Below are 18,999 nucleotides of genomic sequence, written 5' to 3'. Positions count from 1 at the left end.
TCTACAATTTCACGTTTTATTTTCAACACGTTTTATATTAAACTTGTGACGCGTACTGTACCTTCATATGAATATCAAATCAAGTACAATTTCTAAGCAATGCTAATAGCTTACAAACAATCGTATCGCAGTACGTTATTAGCGACACGTGCTAATCGCTGTCAACGTTCATTGAGCGATTTGCGGTCGACAATTACACTATTAAGTTGCTAATGTGTACATTATGTCTGTTTCTAGAAATGCAAATGGCATAATAAAGTTTTATTAAAGCACTTGTACGACGCGATCGTAGAGCAGCGATTAGTACTAGATGTTCAAGGAACGACACAAAAATGTTCTATAGTAATAAGACCACAAAACGTTAGTGTTATGCTTAAATGCGTATTGCATTTCTTGTTCCTGTTCCCCTAAGGTAGCTTTCGTTACTGTAATCGATTCTTTATAATATTTTTTTATTTTTATATCCACAGAGCAGTGACAACATCACATCAGGGTTCCTTTGCGATTTTACAGTCTTGTATTTAACATAGCTCAAAATTGATCGACCAGGAATATGAGAATTTTTGCTTTTACTGTTCTATTTTCCGTCCCGTATTTGTCGATATGCAAATCGAACAAAATTAAATAATATTTATCGCGAAGATTTAAACCGTAAATGTGAAATAATCTTAAAGCGTTCAATATTTTTCCGATTTCACTACAATGTTGACACAGTTCATTGTGAACTAAACAGGAAAAAAATCAACACAATCATCCACCTTAAGATCAAACTTACAACTCCGCAGCCTTGGAGCCCCCTAATATCTTTTGTAGAAACAAAATTATAATTATGGTTTTGCCATTATTTTGATGTACTTGCAAAGAACAAATGTTATCAGTTATATCAGAATCGCCGTCAGTAATTTCTTACACGTGTTGGCGTTAAGGACCGATTTGTGGTCGCCAACGATTACACTACTATTATGCCGCTAACAATCAATTTCCAAGAAATCTGTACAAAATAAGTGTTATTTACTAAGTATACTTATTTAAACGAGACCAATTCATACCTTTTTTTACACAATGCTCAACGGGCGTGCAGTCCCTCTGACGGTAAGTGGCAACTTTTTTTTAATAGGAGTCGAACCACAAGGGGTTCTACCACCTTCATCGGCCTTCTGTATATAATTAACTATATTCTGTCTATAATATAAAGGCGGTCCAGGCGCGTTGTTACTCTGGAAACTCATGTTAAAATTGAAATAATATAAATTTTAAAGGTAGACCTGAGAGGCAACACCACACCTAGGACCTGAGGTGAGGACCTTTGGCAATGTGAGGATGCCCGCTAGACGAAGCGACGATCTCAGTCCTCGGGTAACCCCTATCTACGAGTATATTAAGTTAGTTTATAAATGTTCATGGGCAGCAGTGACCACATACCATCAGGTGGACCGCATGATCCTTTGTTACTTCAACCTTATGAAAAAAAATTATCTCCCTTACCGCACCCTCAAACTTTAACACATTGGTGATTAAAACTTTGGTTATTGCTCAAATATAGATGCAGTAATGCCACCGTTGACAATGCACAAAGGATGTGAGTGAATTAATTTCAACAGGAATTTCATGAGAAAGTAATGGACATTTAACGTAGGATTGAGGAATTTACTATACTTTGATTGAGTATCAGGACTAGATCGTAAACGTGGGCCGAGTTACTCGTAAAAACATAAAAGGACGCCGAGATTTAGTATTGTCACGACGAAATAGTAGCTCATGATAAAGTTTACCCTTCTTTAGCAAAGTCCGTTGCAAACAAAAATACACTTAAATACTGTATTTTTCAGGCCAATATTTGTTCCACTTCAGGTGCCGCCATTGCAATTACTATTAAAACCTTATATGACTGAAAATTATAAAAATAAAGTAACAGAAATTTTACTGATCAACATATTTTTCGTTATTTGCATTGCTTCTTACGGAGATTGATCGATACCATCGATCTATAATACTTAATTTTATTTTCGTCTAAATAAAGCACCTTCAGGAGTGTCCTCCCACATAACATTAAACTTCAAAAGAAATGCAAGTTGGAGCGCCAATATAAAACTGAGGATGCAATTTAAATCGCATACTTGAGGACGTAGACCTAAATATAGGTAGAAATGGCATACTATACTTCGAAATCGGATAAGTAAGATTTAAGAACGTGTCGAAATTTTTGTCCCTGTATATTTTTTCTAATAAAACAAAATCAATTTTTGCCGCGACTACAATATACTTTTGGTATGAAATAAATAATAAACCAAATTAAAAGGACCACGCGAGTGAAGCGAAAATTCTCGTACAATGGTAAAGTATACGTTTACGCTTTATAACAGGCAAAAATATTAAATAATTCGAACGTTTGTTTATACAATCTCTGAAGTGATAATCCCATTTGTTTCTATCATTTTCTTGCCCATTTACTGGCGAAAACGATTTGTAATGTAATCCTACGAGTACGACGTTTACATATTGAGGCGCTACTTTTAAAGTAAAACTATGTGGCATAATTAATCCGAGTATAAAAAGGTAGAATATTCGCACTTTTTAACAAAAGCCTGACATAAGTAAACACATTTGCGCAAGTGTAAGGTCCAATAAAAATATAAAGAGCAAGTTCATTCCAAAATAAAGGAAAGACATTTCTGCTAGTCATCAGTTCTGTTGCAGAACGAGCGATAAAGCTAGCTAGCGGGAATGGAATCTGTTTTACAGTGGTACTGAGATAGTTTAGTGCTAATGGCATGTTACTACTCTAAGCACTACATACTATTTTAATATGTAACGGGTATTCGATACGCGGTTTTTAATTTCTTTTTGCCGATATTTATACTCGAGTTATTTAGGGGAGTGTTCCAGAACCAGAATAGGGGACGTACCTACATGTCGTAAGAGGCGACTAAAAGGGTCTTCCCGGGTTGCGGGTGGCAAGAGTGGGATCTCGAACCGCCCGGCCAGCGACACCGGGAAGGACGGCGGTATGTGTGTTCGCATACCGTCGTGCACACCAGACGATGTGGCGAGCGTCGCTTACGCTTACGTGGACAGAGCTCGACGGGGCAACATGCTAAGAGGACTCCGGTTCTCTGGAGATCCCGGAGTCCTCTACGTAGCGAGAGGCCGGCCACCAGAAGAATTTTAGTGCGGTAAGAATTCCACATAACCCTGTGCCGCTCCCATGGCATACCATACCTTTTGAAGGTTGAAGGGAGAAATTTATATTATATCCATAATGAATTAAGTTACAGAGCACTGGCCTGAGAGGCAGTGGGTTCTGATTTTGATCTCCAACTAAAAATACTGAATAAATTATTTATATTTATTATTTCCATTCTGGAGCTGGGTACTTGTGTATCTTTGTGTGCCAATGGCATATTATAGAGAAAGTCTTAGTGTTGCAATTAGTAAAAGCATTTTTTCAAAAGAGAAGTCTATGATTGAGGATTTTTTTTAAGTAGTATGCATATAAATATAGAACTTAATAGATTATCATTTACTTAATCAGAGTAGGACACCAGCAATACCTATATATCTCAAATGCTCTCAAATTTATCAAAGACATGCAACAAGTGAGTTGTACTAGAAGTAAATAAAGGGATTTAATCTTTCTCTTTATGAGATAATCTGTGACCTACAATGGGACAATAATGCTTTGATGGTGATTACATTTATAACTATGTTATAACTAGGAAAAGAAATATACTAGACAAGGTACAATTGATAGAAACAATTTTTTATATAATAAGTTGCAAAAATCTCATAAAACAAAACATATCCTCTACAACTTTGATAAGATTAAAAGTGAATATTAATAATTTAAGTATTTTACCATTTTTTAATAAAATATTATTGCATCATATAATATTCACTTATGTGAATAAATATAGCAATGAGAGACATACTTATCTGAAGCATTACAACTTTGTTTTCAAGGACTGCAACCCATATGAGGTCAACCTAAGGTAAGGCACTATCATATCTGGGGTCGATTACAGATATCCACGGGCAGCAGTAGCCACTTACTATTAGATGGACTGCCTGCTTGTCTACCACTTCAATATAAACAAAATGCATATTGCTTGACAAGTACAATACGAAGATGACAAACCCTATGAAAGGCAAGGCAACTATTTTTAAAGGAAAAATATATATTTATTTATCTGTATGTTATTCAGCTTATGGAGGTCCACTAAACTGTGATAAGCCAGCCTATATGAGAGATCGGTCAAATTATGTGTAAATTTCATAACTCTATACATATTGAACAATTAGGTTTAACACTAGAAAGACGGGAGCAGTCATTTGACCGGATTTTCAATTTAACAGTTTGTTTATTCCAAAACTTTTTGACTAAGTTTACTGATAATTTGTGACTTTTATTATTATGAAAAGAATCCTAAAAATTCATGAACAAAAGATTCTCAGGGTCTTTATTTACCTTTTAAAGTGCTGATATACCGACAAAGACGGCGACAGTCATTTGACTGCTGTAACTTAAGTATTGATTATAATTGTAATATGAGGGTGTTTTTGTAAACATGTGAATGGTTATGTTTTATTAGTCAGTCGCTAGAGTAACTGCCTTCATATAGTACGTATTATTTAGAATATTGTGAATAAATTAGTGTAAAAATGTCTCGAAGACTAGATAATAACGAAATACTTCATTTATTGCAAAACCTACCAAACGATCAGTCGGAATGTGAATCTGAAATTGCAGTACTTGACAGCGATGATGACATTGTGTTACCTGCTGTTAGTTCGAACTCTGATAGTGCAGACTCTGACCCAGAAGATCAGGTACCCCTTTCGAATTTACGTTACGTTAATAACAATAAACGTGTTCGTGGCAGGGGTAGGGGTTACCGTTTGCTTGCCTGTACTGCTCACGAGCAGGATCGCCATTACACGGCTACAGACGGGACCACATGGGCACTTCAGACGGTATCAACTCCAACTGGTTGTCGGGCTCGACAGAATATTATTACTGAGCAAGCAGGACCTACATCATTTGCAAGAAGGAATTTCAAATGAAATGTAGCCGATGCATGGAGGGCTGTACAACATTTTTTTTTACATATTAGATCTAGTAGGAATCAATTCTTACATTATATATAAGAAATTTACAGGAATAAAAATAAAACGGAGAAAATTTATTTTGGATTTGGCGAGTGCACTTAGTGGAAATACTGAAATTGAAACAGTACTTTCCGGTTCTGATCCTTTATATGTAGAACCTATGCCTTCAACTTCTCAATCTTCGTTACCGATTATCCAAGAGAACCGAAAAGGGCGAGAATGTTATATTAGTAAATGTAAAAATAAAACTAATAAAGTATGTTATTCTTGTAAAAAGCCACTTTGTGGTTCTTGTAATGAAATTAAAACTTTTTAATGTAAAAATGGCAATTAGATATGTTAAATAGTATAAATTATGATCATTATATTACAATCATTAAAGTTCATAGTAGCATTTTTATACAAATAAAGCATTTTCTGAATATGAGTACTTGCAGTCATTTGACCGCCCGCCGTCTTAGTAGGTAGTTAAATTTTGCCGTCTTTCTAGTGTTAAATGAACTAAGGGTTCTTAAAAATTCAATTCCTAAGACAACTAAACTTGAGATATTCACTTACATCCTCCAAACCCAGTTATATTTTTGAACACAGTATAAAAATTAATTTCCATTTTTTTTTCAGCCCCTATACATATTTAATATTGTCATATAATTCACTAAACATCGGTATCAATAAAGTTATTTCAATACCAAAACATTGTTAATTGTAATACTTAACCTACATCTTGGTCAGTTATTAGAAAAACTCAAAAACAACTTACAAGAAAAAGAAGGCACTGTAGTAGTTGTTGATTTCTCGTATATTCGTGTTAAAAACTCCTAAATTGAAACATAAATTCAAAACCAAAACAAACAATTCTACGTCATAACAAAAACAACACCGAATGTATAAAACTGACAATGTACAAAACACGGCACCTTTTTCTGTCAATGCCAAATTGCCAACTGCTGTCACTAAGATATTTGTCTATGAAAAGAGCCGCGTTCAGAACCTGCGCTCAGAACTCCGTAATTATTTATTGCAACGATGTCTACTTGTACAAATAAGAGGTAATGTGCGTTATTTTCAAAAATAAATCATACTACAGGATTTCATCACTTACATAGTGGAAAATAGTGACAAAAATTGATTTTTGACTTGTAATGATTTTAAATAATTTAAACATAAAAAAATACAAAATGTATGTATTTGATCGAAGCCAAACTCGCATAAGTTTGTCTATTGCAGTTTTCCTAACACAGCTGTTCGTTGACTTTTAAACCTGTTTGTTACCGCAATTTATTTTTAATATTAAATAAAACAGCCCCATGGGTAGGCTGTATTTAATAAGTCGAATATATGTTAATATCGATTATTTAACACAATATGTCTGCAAGAGGATAAAATATTGAAACATACATTTATTTAATTTCATTCGTACAAAAAATTATAAAGGTAGGGGATGTACCTATGGGATGTACTTATCCTATACTTATAATGCAAAAATACAATTTATTAAAATCAATATTAAGTATTTCGTTTGTTATAAAATATTAGCTCGTTCTTTTCCCATTATATTTAAACAATAAACGATAGAAACACGGCGGGTTGCATAATACTAGTTGCAACATGAAATACTTAAAATTAAATAATTATGATATGTAAATTATTTTGATAAAGAGAATGAATTCACTGTAATAGTAAATACTCTCATTATGTACTGATTGATAATTTTGTGATATTAACGTGTAATAATAAAAATATGCAACGTTGAAAAAAGAATAATTATGATTTAGCTTCTCAATTATTAGTAGTAGTAGATTTGGCAGCGAGCCAGAGGAAGGTCTAGGAACTCGCAGCAGATAAAAATAAATTAGGGCGGATCAAATAGGTATTACAATTGTTTTATTGACAGCATGAGGGATTGGTATTGAGACTAAGTGGCTATTTTCATCAACGCTATTTTTATTTTAGAACTGACGTGCATGACAATCCTTCGTTTTCATTGGCATACGTATAAACAGATTACATATGCATTAACAATAACGATACTACAAGTAGTTACTTGTACTTGAGTTACTGGTTTTAATACATAATAAATATAACTACCCATTATTGCCATACTTTCCTGCTACTGGACATGGGTCCTCTCTAAGTGAGAGTGGTTCAGACCGCAGCTCGTCGTGCTGGTCAAATGCTGGTTGGTAGATACTTAACATCTTTGAGAACCTTTATTATGAGAACTTATGTACCGAACATAAGATTTCTCGCAATGTTTTCCTTCGTCATTAAAGTAAGTATTATTGTTTACCATGCACATATTTCTATAAATCGAAGATCTAGTAATCAAATTTCAGATCCCCAGGCTTGAATATAAACCAAATTTTGCTCATATGTACCTACATATTTTTATAAAAATTTGGGCATTCATATTTACTCAGACAAAACATATGGATTTTTTTTATGTTTTACTCATACTCGTACTATTACATAATCTTAGCAACATAAATGGCAATTTCAGATTTTAACAACTGGCGTGTTAATCACGCGTGGAAATGTTTATAATCAAATATACCATTAATGTCATATTTGTCCATATGAAATGCCTACAGCATAACTAGCATATCATTTAAATTATTTAGTTTACAATTTCAAACGGTTGTTAATAATATATTACTTATATAATACTTAAATTTGATATATCAATTGCTTTTATCTTCTACATTAGTCTCCCAACGACAACACATTATCCTATCGAACTACATGTCCTGCGTTTATCTAATCAATTAGACAAATGATTCGCACTCTGCTTTCTTGGATGATTGAAATTTAATTTCAATCGTTTTTAATGCTAGTTTTCACATAAGTAGATAATGAGTAAGTAGTTAGCTATCCGATCTATGTTAGAATTTCAAAGTTTAACACACCAACCACATTAAAAAAAAATCAAACCATATGTTAATTGTATACTTTTATGTTATAAATAGATAAGTTCACTGTCACGTAGGCCACGTTGACCAATTTTCCAATAGAGTAAAATCTCTCACCCAATGGGTCGTTGATCGTAACATTTCCGTTACAAAATGATTTTTATATGTACAGTAGCACAAAAATAACCTCCCGGGAGTCGCTGCGTATGCGCCGCCAGTCGGGACAAGCGCCGGTGGCTGGACGCGCACCGCTAGCCTAGAAATATCTCTGACTACGGGTTTTAAAGTTCCCTAAAAGAATAACTTTTTAACCGTGCAGTGAGCAGTAGAACCCATCAAAGAAATGTGACGTCAATATGATACATAGTGTCTGGATGTGGTCCAAGTGTGCTGTGAACTGTTTTTGGATAAGGGCAACTGCTTCTGCCCTTTTGTGGCTGGTAATTGTAATTGAGTGATTTTTAATCGACAAATTAAATATAATGAAAATTAAATATAATGAATATTAAATATAATGAAGTGAATTTATCAGTAGAGATATCAAGACCTATGATATCAGTGCATGATTTGATTAAATCTGTACGATTATTGTACTGTTTTGAGAGACATGTGACATATAATGTTATGGACACATTATGGTCCTTAAGGACCGTAGTGTTTGGTTTTGGATGAAGAAAAACTAGTACAAAATACTTATTAGAATTTTAAAACTTTAAGAATACCGGGCATTTTGTAATTAATCAAATTAAATTAAAACCTTTAAATTAATAAAATTAATTAATTTTAATCAAGAAGATATTTCAATTTCTGAGTACGTTTAAAATTGATCCATCGCAAAGTGGCGTTGACGGTAATACGACATTCATCTTGAGAATGATCAATCTTAACTGTAAGCTTATGCACTAAGTTGAAACACCACATACTCTGTTGTAGTTTCCTACTTACTTCCCTGAGACTGATAACAAATTGACAATGCGACAAAAATAAGAGACATACTCATATATTTCTGCGATCTAACAAGTAAAATAATTCTCTCAAAAATCAACTTGATTTTTATTACATATCTTTATGCTCCTACACTAAAATAAACTGGAAGATCATTTATATAATCTTGATGCACACTAAATTGATAAACGATACAACAAGAGAATATTAGGATGTATTTCTATTATAGAAATACTTAATACGATTCAAAAATACGAATCTGTGATCCTTAAATATTGTTTTAATATTTGGTTCTTAAAGCACTTTAAAAACCATATATTTTGAGTTTCAAATATCCTAAAAGTGCCTAATAATGTAATAAATGCATACAAATGTTTCAAAATAAAGAAATATAATCGCAAAGCACACAAAATCTGTAACTCTCTTATTATTTAAGCGAAGCTATCAATTTAGAGAAATTTTCGTAATAGGAAATTAGTAAAAGTGCACTATTTTTACTTAACTGCATTTCATTGTATTTTGCCTTTAAGCGTAAGTTTAAACATTTTTACTGATTACCATGACAAGTAAGACACGTATAGGGGAATACCACTGCCACGTCTCTGTTTACCATTAAATTAAGCTTATTTTATGGAACGTGACGCATCTCTGATACAGGATTTGTGTTATCTGCAGCTTGGTTTACATATATTATAGCTTCAGTGGTCTCTCCCACTACCCTTACCCCTTACCCCTTGGTTACCATAGACCATTTGTAAATTTCGTTACACAAAAATATAACACAAACACCAATGCTCTACAGTAGTCTAAAGTCCTGTAAAATAAAAAAAGTTATTTAAAGTACATTACAGTACTTAAGAGCTTTAAGATTTTTCATGAAGGTATTTTCTGAAACGATCTGTTAAGTTTGAAATGTTTCGAATAAGATTTAATATAAAAATGTTCCCTATAGTCTTCTATACTAATGTATTTAATTGTCCGATAATATTTCTCTACTAGGGTAATTTGTAAAATTAATGTGTATGACTATCTGCCAATAAACATTAAGTCAATTTGGAGATAGATTGCCGATTTTAAAGGGCGAAACGATTTGTGACGTCACCAAATGACGTCAGGACAGCTGTCTGGATCTGGAGTAGACACCAAAGTCTGGCAAACATCCAAGATCATTCACTCAACGATTTCTTGCGAAATGAGAACGACGGTTGATTTTGCCATTAGAATAAACATACAAACAAAAAATCGAAGTTAATGCACTTTAATGTTAGCGATAAGAGGCATTAAAAAACTTAAAAAATAAATAAAACATCTCTATTTTCAGCACTGAAAAGGATGAATAACAAACAAAACCAAAGATGAACAGTGGGGCAAGGCGAGCCTTAACTGGCTCCATACACAAAATAAGAGAATTTGAGCTAGAGAAAGTAAGTCATCTTCTAAACAAAGTAAATCTCATTATTATGGAACGACTCCAAAATCAAATGGAAAAACATAAAGAAATGTAAAACACTGTCAACAGAGTAATTAGCCATTCTACTAACGTGTCAACAGTCTCGAGGTCACTGGTTTAAATTCCGTTAGATTCATACACCAAATTATCTATAGACTCCGTAATACAACAATGCAATATTTATTTACAATATGTTTTCAATAAGTTCATTTTCATAATAGTTCCTTACCTTAACAACGCTGTAAAAGTTAACTGATAAAATAAATAACAACAGATTACGTATTCCTAACAATTTCTTTTCATGTTGCATTGAAATACATAACTTATTATGAACATCAAAATCAACTCCCTAATGAAGCACACAATTTTTTTTTTTTGCTCCTAGATGTTTTTTTAAATTTTGTAATTTTCAGGTATGCTTGGTTGAAGAGTTTGATATATTACAAATAGTTGGTGAAGGATGGTTTGGAAAAATACTTCTTGTAGAACATAGGGCTTCTGACACGGAAATTGTGTTGAAAGCGTTGCCAAAACCCTACGTTTCCATAAGAGATTTTTATAGAGAATTCCATTATGGTCTACATTTAAGTGCTCACAGAAATATAGTTACTACGTTTGATGTTGCTTTCGAGACTGCTGGCTTTTATGTGTTTTGTCAGGAATATGCTCCCTTAGGTAAGTTACGTACTCTTTTTGTGTAAATTTTCATATTTATACAATAAAAGTCACCACAACAATGAAAACTGTTGTTCTGGTAACCCGACACATCGTGTTCTAACAAACGTCGGGTTGGATGTTGGCCAAACTCCACTTTGAATGAGTATTATACCAAGCGCATTTTCAGTGTCTGTCCTCATTTATATCTTACTTTAATTCGTTGTCACACATTTCTTTGTCCTCTGTTTAATGAGCAATTCAATGCTAAAAGCTAAGCTGTAAATTATATCGAATTTATAATTCCGTAGGTTGATATCATATGTATTTATTTTCAGGTGATTTAACTTCCAACATGCTTGATACTGGAATTGGAGAAATACATACAAAACGAGTGGCAAAACAATTAGCAGCTGCACTTGAACATCTGCACCAAAGGGAACTTGTACACCGAGATGTAAAACTTGATAACATTCTTATATTTAAATCTGACTTTTCAAGGATTAAGCTTTGCGACTTTGGAGAAACAAGAAAAGTGCAGTCTGTTGTGAGAAGAAGAAACGAATGGTTACCGTATTCACCGCCTGAGGTGTTAAAATTATCCATGGATAGTAGTTATAAGTAATATAAAATTTATATTTTACTCTAGCAAAATATTTAGTATAAGTATAACGATATACAAATAAATCAATCAATTTACTTAGATGTTTACTGCATCGTAAATTGTATGAAAGATGTAAATGTGAACACCTGAAACTATAACTCATGCGTGTTTATTTTTTGTTCCAGAGCCCTAATTAGCCACGATATTTGGCAGTTCGGTATAGTTATATTTATATGCTTGACCGGGTGTTTACCCTGGCAAAAAGCGGCATTTGATGATCCTAGATATTTAAGGTACAGCTCAAGTTCTGAAAACATGTGTTTGTCATAATTACTTATCGGCGCTTTTTTAAGTTTTAAAAATTCTATGAACATTAGTCTATGTACGTAAATTTCCGATCAATGAACATTTTGATATACAGAGCGGAAACTACTTATCTGTAATCTGACGTGTGTTTACACAATTAATTATAGTCCAATGGTCTTACGTATGTTGCACTGGAAATACTATACTATATTTATCTTATGTGAAGTACAAATTTGTAATTTATTATCTTTGTTTTCCAGTTTTTTTAATTGGTATAATAGTGCAAATCCTTTAAAAAAGCAACCGAAATTATGGAAGATGGTATCATCTCGGGCACAAAAGATGTTCAAAAAGTTTGTGGAGCCGAGAATAGAAAAAAGAGCTACTAATTTTAATGACTTAAGCCGCTTCCTGGATGATCGGTGGATGGCTAAAGGTTATACAGATAGAGTTGGTAAGTTATAAAATCGTATGGGTACGAAATTTTGATACATTTAGGCTACTTCACATTCAAAGTCATACTTATGTGAAAAAATAATACTGTAAATTATCGAGGCTTGCACAAGTATTTATCCATACACTTTCAATCTTTTTTTGTTATAATATAGGAGTAGCAGACGAGCGGACTGGACTGCATCCACCTGATTGTAAGTGGCTACTGCCGTTCATGGACATCTGTAATTAACTCCAGATAGGATTAGATATTCCTACCTGAGGTCGGCCACAGATGCGCCGCTACCCCTGAGGACTAAGCTGGAACGCCTCGGAAAAGTCTGTCTCCCTTACCACACCCTTCAAAACGGCACACAGCAGCGCCCAAAACTGTCGTTATTAGGCAAAAATAGGTGTGGTGGTGGTGGTGCCGGAGTCGAATCACAAAAGGTTGTACCACCTTCAAATCTATGGTTTAATGAATACACTTTGTGTACTTTTAGCTGGTGGAGATATTGACGAATTATGTCCTTCGATGTACAGCTTTCATAGTGACCCTAATGAGAAAAATATACTATTGAAACATTTCCGAGATAACGGAATAGAAACGACTGTGGATCGGCAAGCTAAAAAGCAAAGGATCCGAGAATGGATACAAAATAGTGTTATAGAAGAAGTAGACGAGGAGGTACACATTATTCACTTACTAATTATGAATAGAAAATGTATTTTAAAAAGTACTATTAATTTTAAAGCCCATCTTCACTAAGCGAATGTACACTAATATTTTGGTGTTATGTATTTTCAGGAGGAAAGTAACTACGAACCAAGCAATTATGATGACAGCGATGCTGAGTTAGAAGACAGGTCACGCCCTCATCCTATTGATGAAAGTCATAAAGTAACCCTTCGTTACGATACTGAAAAACACATCAATCCTAGAACCGGTGAAATTATTGAAGGCGTAAAACATCAAACTACTGACAGGAACCCTTTATCTTATGATGTTCAAAATATTGAGCCCGTCGCTCCTGCTAATGTCGTGCGGCGATATGGTGTAAAAGAAGAAGGATCATCGTACAGTTCTACGAAAGATAGCGCATACGGGTCTATAGAGGCAGGTACAACTACACCCTACAGAGCGGAAAATAAACAGATTACATCAGTAGATAGATATTCTAACAATTCTCCGAGTAGGTCTTTAAGTATACCATCGATCCCAATGAATAAATCCCCATTATCGCCACATGCACAAAGATTTCAAAGAAGTGAAGAAGTGTACTCAAAGGAACTAGAAAGCATAAAGGGAAGCAATTCGACACTTCATTCAATTGGTAAATCGTCAAGATCCAACAGTCTCCACGTCACCCGAAGCTCATTAGAAAGTTCCAACACTAATATAGAAGTATCCGCTGAAATTGATTCAGTAAGAACATTAGAAGTACCCAACACTGTAGTTATAAATGAAAACGGGTTTCACCCGGTAAACCAGAATCACAGAAATTCACAACCATATGTTTCTATGAAAAATTCAATTTATGAGAGTGTTAACAATCGTAATGATTATGCTAACAAGAAAGTTGAGATCCCTACAAGTAATAATCAGGGTCTCGAAAGTCCTTACACTTCCATGTTAAATATTGTTCAAGGACAAATTAAAATTAGTCCACACGCAAACGAAGCAAGCAAAAATGTCGTCAATGTCACAGTGACCCCTGTTGATCGGAACAAAAAAATGTGATTCTCCATGCTCAAAATATTTAAAATTTAATTAATGAATATGAATTCCCTAAATGTACCTTTTAGTCTTAGAGAGTCTTATTATGTATTAGTCTTTCTAGAAATACTGTTTCATAATGCTATGAGTAGTAGCTAAATTCAAATTAAATTGCAAATCAAATTGATTTTTAATGACTGGGAAGTTAATTGTCAATATCAAAAAATTTGTAATAATTAAAAGCAATATATTTACTGTTATAATTCTATAGGTAATTAAACTTTTTATATTAATTACTTTAACTAAAGACATAATGATTAAATAAAAAGAAACCATTAATTAGTTTCATCTCAATTTCTGATTTAATTTCATTTATGTATTTGTTTTAGTGTTAAGAAATAAATAAGATACATTCGCTCTAAAGTATACCAAACCCCATTAGGTTAAATAAATTGTAAAGAAGTCAGTTAACTAAAGGATTGATAATTTTGATATTTTGTTTAGTTATTATAACGTCACGATTATAATTATTTATGTTTAATTTAAAGTACTTTTTATATACGAAAATATATGTATTTGATAGTAAATAATGGATTACTGTAAAGGGTTTTTTATTTGAAGCTGACCAAGCCAATTTACAAGTATGTAAATTGGCTTGGTCAGCTTATATATATACTTAATTTATTTAAATTTACTATAATTAGCCTTGTTGCGTACAAGTACTCATTATATTACGAGACCACTACTGTCACTGCAAGGCTACGAGCAATCTTCTTTTTGTGGGGAATTTTATTATTTAGTAGACAGACACGTAGTCTGCTTCGCTCCATTGTCAAATCTTTTAAGTAAACGTTTTAACAATATAGTTTCGATAAAATCCATAAACTAGTTTGTACCAAATATTCATAGATGTATTCATAGATATATGTTACAAATAAAATTTAATTGCAAATATTATTTAAGCAAATATTCGTTGCAAATAAATTATATATCGCTTAAAAAATAAAATAAAAATACAACAATGACAAAGAAACTTTAGTTTACTGAAATGCAAAGTGCAAAGACATTCAATTCAAATAGTTAAAAGTACTTAACGTATTCAACGTGTTTGTTTACTTTCCAGTTAACAAATACGTTGCATACGTTACATTAAAGGATGAAATCCATAGATGATACACTTAATATAGAGAAATGAATACGATACTACAAAACCAACCGATTCACCTATAATATTGAGTGGAACAACTCTAGATCTATATAGGTTACTATACTCTTTGCTCTAGACTACAAAACGAAAAACTTATATACATATTATTTTTAATAAACTGTAATAAAAAATAACAGTAATTCATAAATAAGCTTAGTATCAGTGAGTGCAGAATTTATATTTATGGTAACAAAAATAATACCATTAATAATTAAATGTAAGGGACTTATGATAGGCGAAGCTTTTGCCTGATGTTACACCTTCACGTAGTTTGTGAAATTTTGAAAACCAAACAGACAGCTGTCAAATGGTAAACGAATTTGCGTTAAAAATCCTACACCGCTAATTTATTGTTTCTAATGGAAGAAGTGTTGTTCGTTTTATTTTTTGACTTGCGTTAGTTTATTAAATAAAAATAATTTGTGCGTTGTATATTAAAATTGTGAGATAGAACTGTGACAGAGTTTTTGAAACATGTTTCCTAACCTGTCATAAAACGTTACAAGTTAAGCCTCTTACCGTAAATATATTGTGATTAAGATGCAAAAGCTGCAAGATGCCGTGTTTTCCATTACTAAAACGACAAGTCTGTCGCCGGCTGTGTTTAGTTTCTTACAACCGACGGAAGAATTTACAGGTAATTACGTCAAAAGTGTTTATAAATAGGAGGCAATTATCATAGACGTAGACCAATAGACCTCCTCATTTTATAGCCTTATCGACATTATTTAGTATACTTACATTTTAAGTTATCGTTTTTACACGTACGTAATTTAAAAGTAATAATATTCAATTTCAGATAAGACCCCTCTTGGTGGTATACTGAGTGATACGAGACATGGCTGGCTGGCGCTCGGGCCGAAGTTTTGCGTGGTGGACCTCAGAAGCGGGTTGAAGATCGCTGCCCGAATCTTTGGAAATGGTCTTAGGTAACCTATTACATTTTGGTTCACAGTATGACTCATAAACCCACACATTTTTTTAACAAGACTCCAATACAAGTGTTACATCGACGACGCGATTAGATCATGCTGTCTAATATGTAGGTTTATGTGTAATAAATTGGTGAGCTAGGTAAACAGAATGTATTTTAGTATCAGCATCTCTATGATCAGATTATAGGAATGACATAATGCTTTTTTATGTATTACCTCTCTACAGGTTTGACAAGAATTATGGTATTCATAATGAAAAAATATTGTATCTTTAAAGATAATAGCAGTAATAGTGATAATGATAATACAAGTATTTAGATTTGTTTGTGCTAATTTCTGCAATAACATGATATTCTACTTGTTTTTTGTCTTAAAATAGGTAGCGCATTGTTTGCATATTTACTTAATTTATTCATTTGATGCACTAAGTCATAACAATATTTCTTATTATTTTCTAAATATTTAATTATTTCTAACATTATTTCTACAAATGAGAATATATGTATTTCATTAACATGTTTATATTTCATAGAATTTTCACTATGCGTTTACATGTCTTATATTTTCTCAGTTCACGTACATCGGTGACGAGTGTAGTAGAGCTGCCAACACCACTCAGCCCCAACTCCCAGCAGCTGGTCATAAGCTTGGACTGCGACGATGTGACCGGCATGATCTGTGTGTTCCACATTAATGGTTCCCAACTGCTGCACTGCATTCAGACTGATGTTGTTGTGACTGAGCTAGCGGTGTGTGATGATATACCGAGTGGACCGTTCATGTGCTTTGATGGACTGGTCACGGCTGGCACGAGAAGGGGAGAGGTGTTAGTGTTTGATCTGAACAGAAGTTGCTTAGTTGATGGTAAGTTTTGTTTGTTATTTATTGCGTAAAATAGCTTTGAAAAGATTAAAGTTCTACTTGAAGTATGCCTTAATGGTACCCCTGCAGACTAAGTTGTAAAAACCTCAGTTTGGTATGCCTCTCATACCATACCACTCTTTAAACCAGAAGCAGCTACGCTGCTGCCTAATTACAGTAGTGTTTTACATGTAGTGAAGGTGGTGCCTCCAAGTCTACCATCTTACCACCAAACATGCTATTCTCTCCAGATATAATGCCAATAATAATTTAGTTTTTCGTTTCAGCTTTAAAAAACATATCCCAAGGGGAAGAAGATGAGATTCATAATGAAGTAAATGCAGCCAATCTCGTTTTCTTACCGCTCAAAGCAGTTCATAAAATCGAGACTCAAAGAGATTTGGCTATAGACAACAATGACCACTTGGCAGTTCTACTAAATGAGACCTCTATGGTCGATGGTCAGTACATCTTCAGAAACCCAGACGGTACAGTGCGTATGAAAGCCAAACGAGATCATATCCGAGTTACGGTTGTGCACTATATACCCCAGTTAGCAAGTTTGGCTGTCGGATACAATTTTGGAGCTTTTCAAATATGGAATCTACTGAATATTGAATTGGAATTCACGTCACAAGTCAATGTTGAATGCTTACCGGTTACACACTTTGGGTTCCAGGTATTTTATTTCATTGTAAATATTTTCCATGTACATAGAATTGAAATATCAAAATATCCATCTATTTCTAAAATATTGTTTTTTGCACCTTACCAAAGTATAAAACCAATTTAAACTAACACAGTATAGTTTTACACTTTAATCTTTAATAGAAACACATTCTTCTATATAACTTAATCATAGCATAAGCTTACTTATACTGAAAGCTTTTATATGGGCCACGAATATCTTTCACCATAAAAAAATCTAAATTTGTGTGTAAACATTTTGAATCAATGCGAGTGTGGAGACTGAAATGCATATTGACGATGTAGTAGCAATAAATCGTATCTCATTTTTTTTACGAAAAAGCGTTTTTTGCATGTTTGGACTTAAAATGACGTATCACAGGTCGTCCTTAAGACACTGGTGTTTTAAGCTTAAGGACCTGGGTCCTTAGGTTCAATATTGAGCAAAATATTAAAGTGTGGCCAATATGTTCTATGTCTTTTTAAAGTAGCGTTTCTTCTTATGTAAAGTAGCGTTTCTTGAGTTACGAGTTATTGCCAATTCGTCGTCGATATGCTCATAATAAATAACAATTTTTCAGGAACCATGTGATGACCCCAGGGCATTCTGTTACCTATGGGTTGTGTTCTCTGTGATAGATAGATTTGAGGAGGAGGAGTTTCCATTGGCTGTGATGTATTCGTTAACTTACCAAGGGAAGAGGATGCTGTCGGAAAATGCATGCTTGTATCAGGTGGGTCATTTCTTCTAGCTTATATGTAGAAGTTATACTTACAGTACTTGTTAAGGCATGTTGCATGTAAGTCAAAAGGTCTTCAAATACAAACAATTTATATATTTTTTTTTCTATAAAACTGTATTAGTATTAAATGTCAGATTATGTGTTACTATGTGGACAAAAGATATATAATGTTCATATCTTTGTATTCATAACATGTTTCTTTTTTGCAGGAGTTTTCAACAGCTACAATACGTTTTCAAGTGGAACTGAGCACATTAGAAGAATCGAGCCAGTTTGTCGGTGGTCGATGTGTTTCCTGCCACACATACTCCGTTAACTCCACTTTGGGTGATGAAGAGGAAGATAGTAAGAATATGTTTTAAAATGACAAACATTATATAATTCAACTGTGGTAATAAAGTAATAATATCAAATTCTATCACTTGGATAATCAAGACTTCACT

At 33.4% G+C, this 18,999-nt stretch overlaps 3 protein-coding genes across 4 annotated transcripts in view; 2 read left to right on the top strand and 1 right to left on the bottom strand.

The window, feature by feature from the left end:
* Ntan1 (N-terminal amidohydrolase 1) overlaps positions 1–6,020 on the bottom strand; it is a 113,840-nt gene extending 107,820 nt beyond the window's left edge. For both annotated transcript variants that reach the window (XM_073091295.1, XM_073091297.1), the window contains exon 1: positions 5,867–6,020. The gene's annotated coding sequence lies outside the window, so the exon portion shown is untranslated. The remainder of the gene's footprint in view (positions 1–5,866) is intronic.
* A 2,186-nt stretch (positions 6,021–8,206) lies between these two features.
* On the top strand, positions 8,207–14,727 carry LOC140756082 (uncharacterized). The gene is made up of 8 exons (XM_073091480.1): positions 8,207–8,455; positions 10,282–10,384; positions 10,824–11,085; positions 11,403–11,685; positions 11,854–11,961; positions 12,235–12,428; positions 12,910–13,094; positions 13,215–14,727. Exons 2-8 carry the CDS (start codon positions 10,316–10,318, stop codon positions 14,145–14,147), a joined length of 2,034 nt encoding a protein of 677 aa, XP_072947581.1. The 5' UTR covers positions 8,207–8,455; positions 10,282–10,315; the 3' UTR covers positions 14,148–14,727.
* An 898-nt stretch (positions 14,728–15,625) lies between these two features.
* Positions 15,626–18,999, top strand: part of Elys (AT hook containing transcription factor 1 homolog) — a 29,346-nt gene continuing 25,972 nt past the window's right edge. The window contains exons 1-6 of the mRNA XM_073091706.1: positions 15,626–15,967; positions 16,130–16,259; positions 16,837–17,129; positions 17,414–17,805; positions 18,395–18,547; positions 18,766–18,901. Coding sequence (XP_072947807.1) covers positions 15,871–15,967; positions 16,130–16,259; positions 16,837–17,129; positions 17,414–17,805; positions 18,395–18,547; positions 18,766–18,901 — 1,201 coding nt within the window. The 5' untranslated portion in view covers positions 15,626–15,870. The remainder of the gene's footprint in view (positions 15,968–16,129; positions 16,260–16,836; positions 17,130–17,413; positions 17,806–18,394; positions 18,548–18,765; positions 18,902–18,999) is intronic.

Source organism: Epargyreus clarus, unplaced genomic scaffold (genome assembly GCF_041222505.1).
Source record: "Epargyreus clarus isolate Ecla_fem2 unplaced genomic scaffold, WU_Ecla_fem_2.2 ptg000034l, whole genome shotgun sequence".
In the NCBI taxonomy this organism is placed as follows: domain Eukaryota; kingdom Metazoa; phylum Arthropoda; class Insecta; order Lepidoptera; family Hesperiidae; genus Epargyreus; species Epargyreus clarus.
The sequence above is the reverse complement of the archived record's forward strand: the minus strand, read 5'-3'. Positions and strand labels throughout refer to the sequence as shown.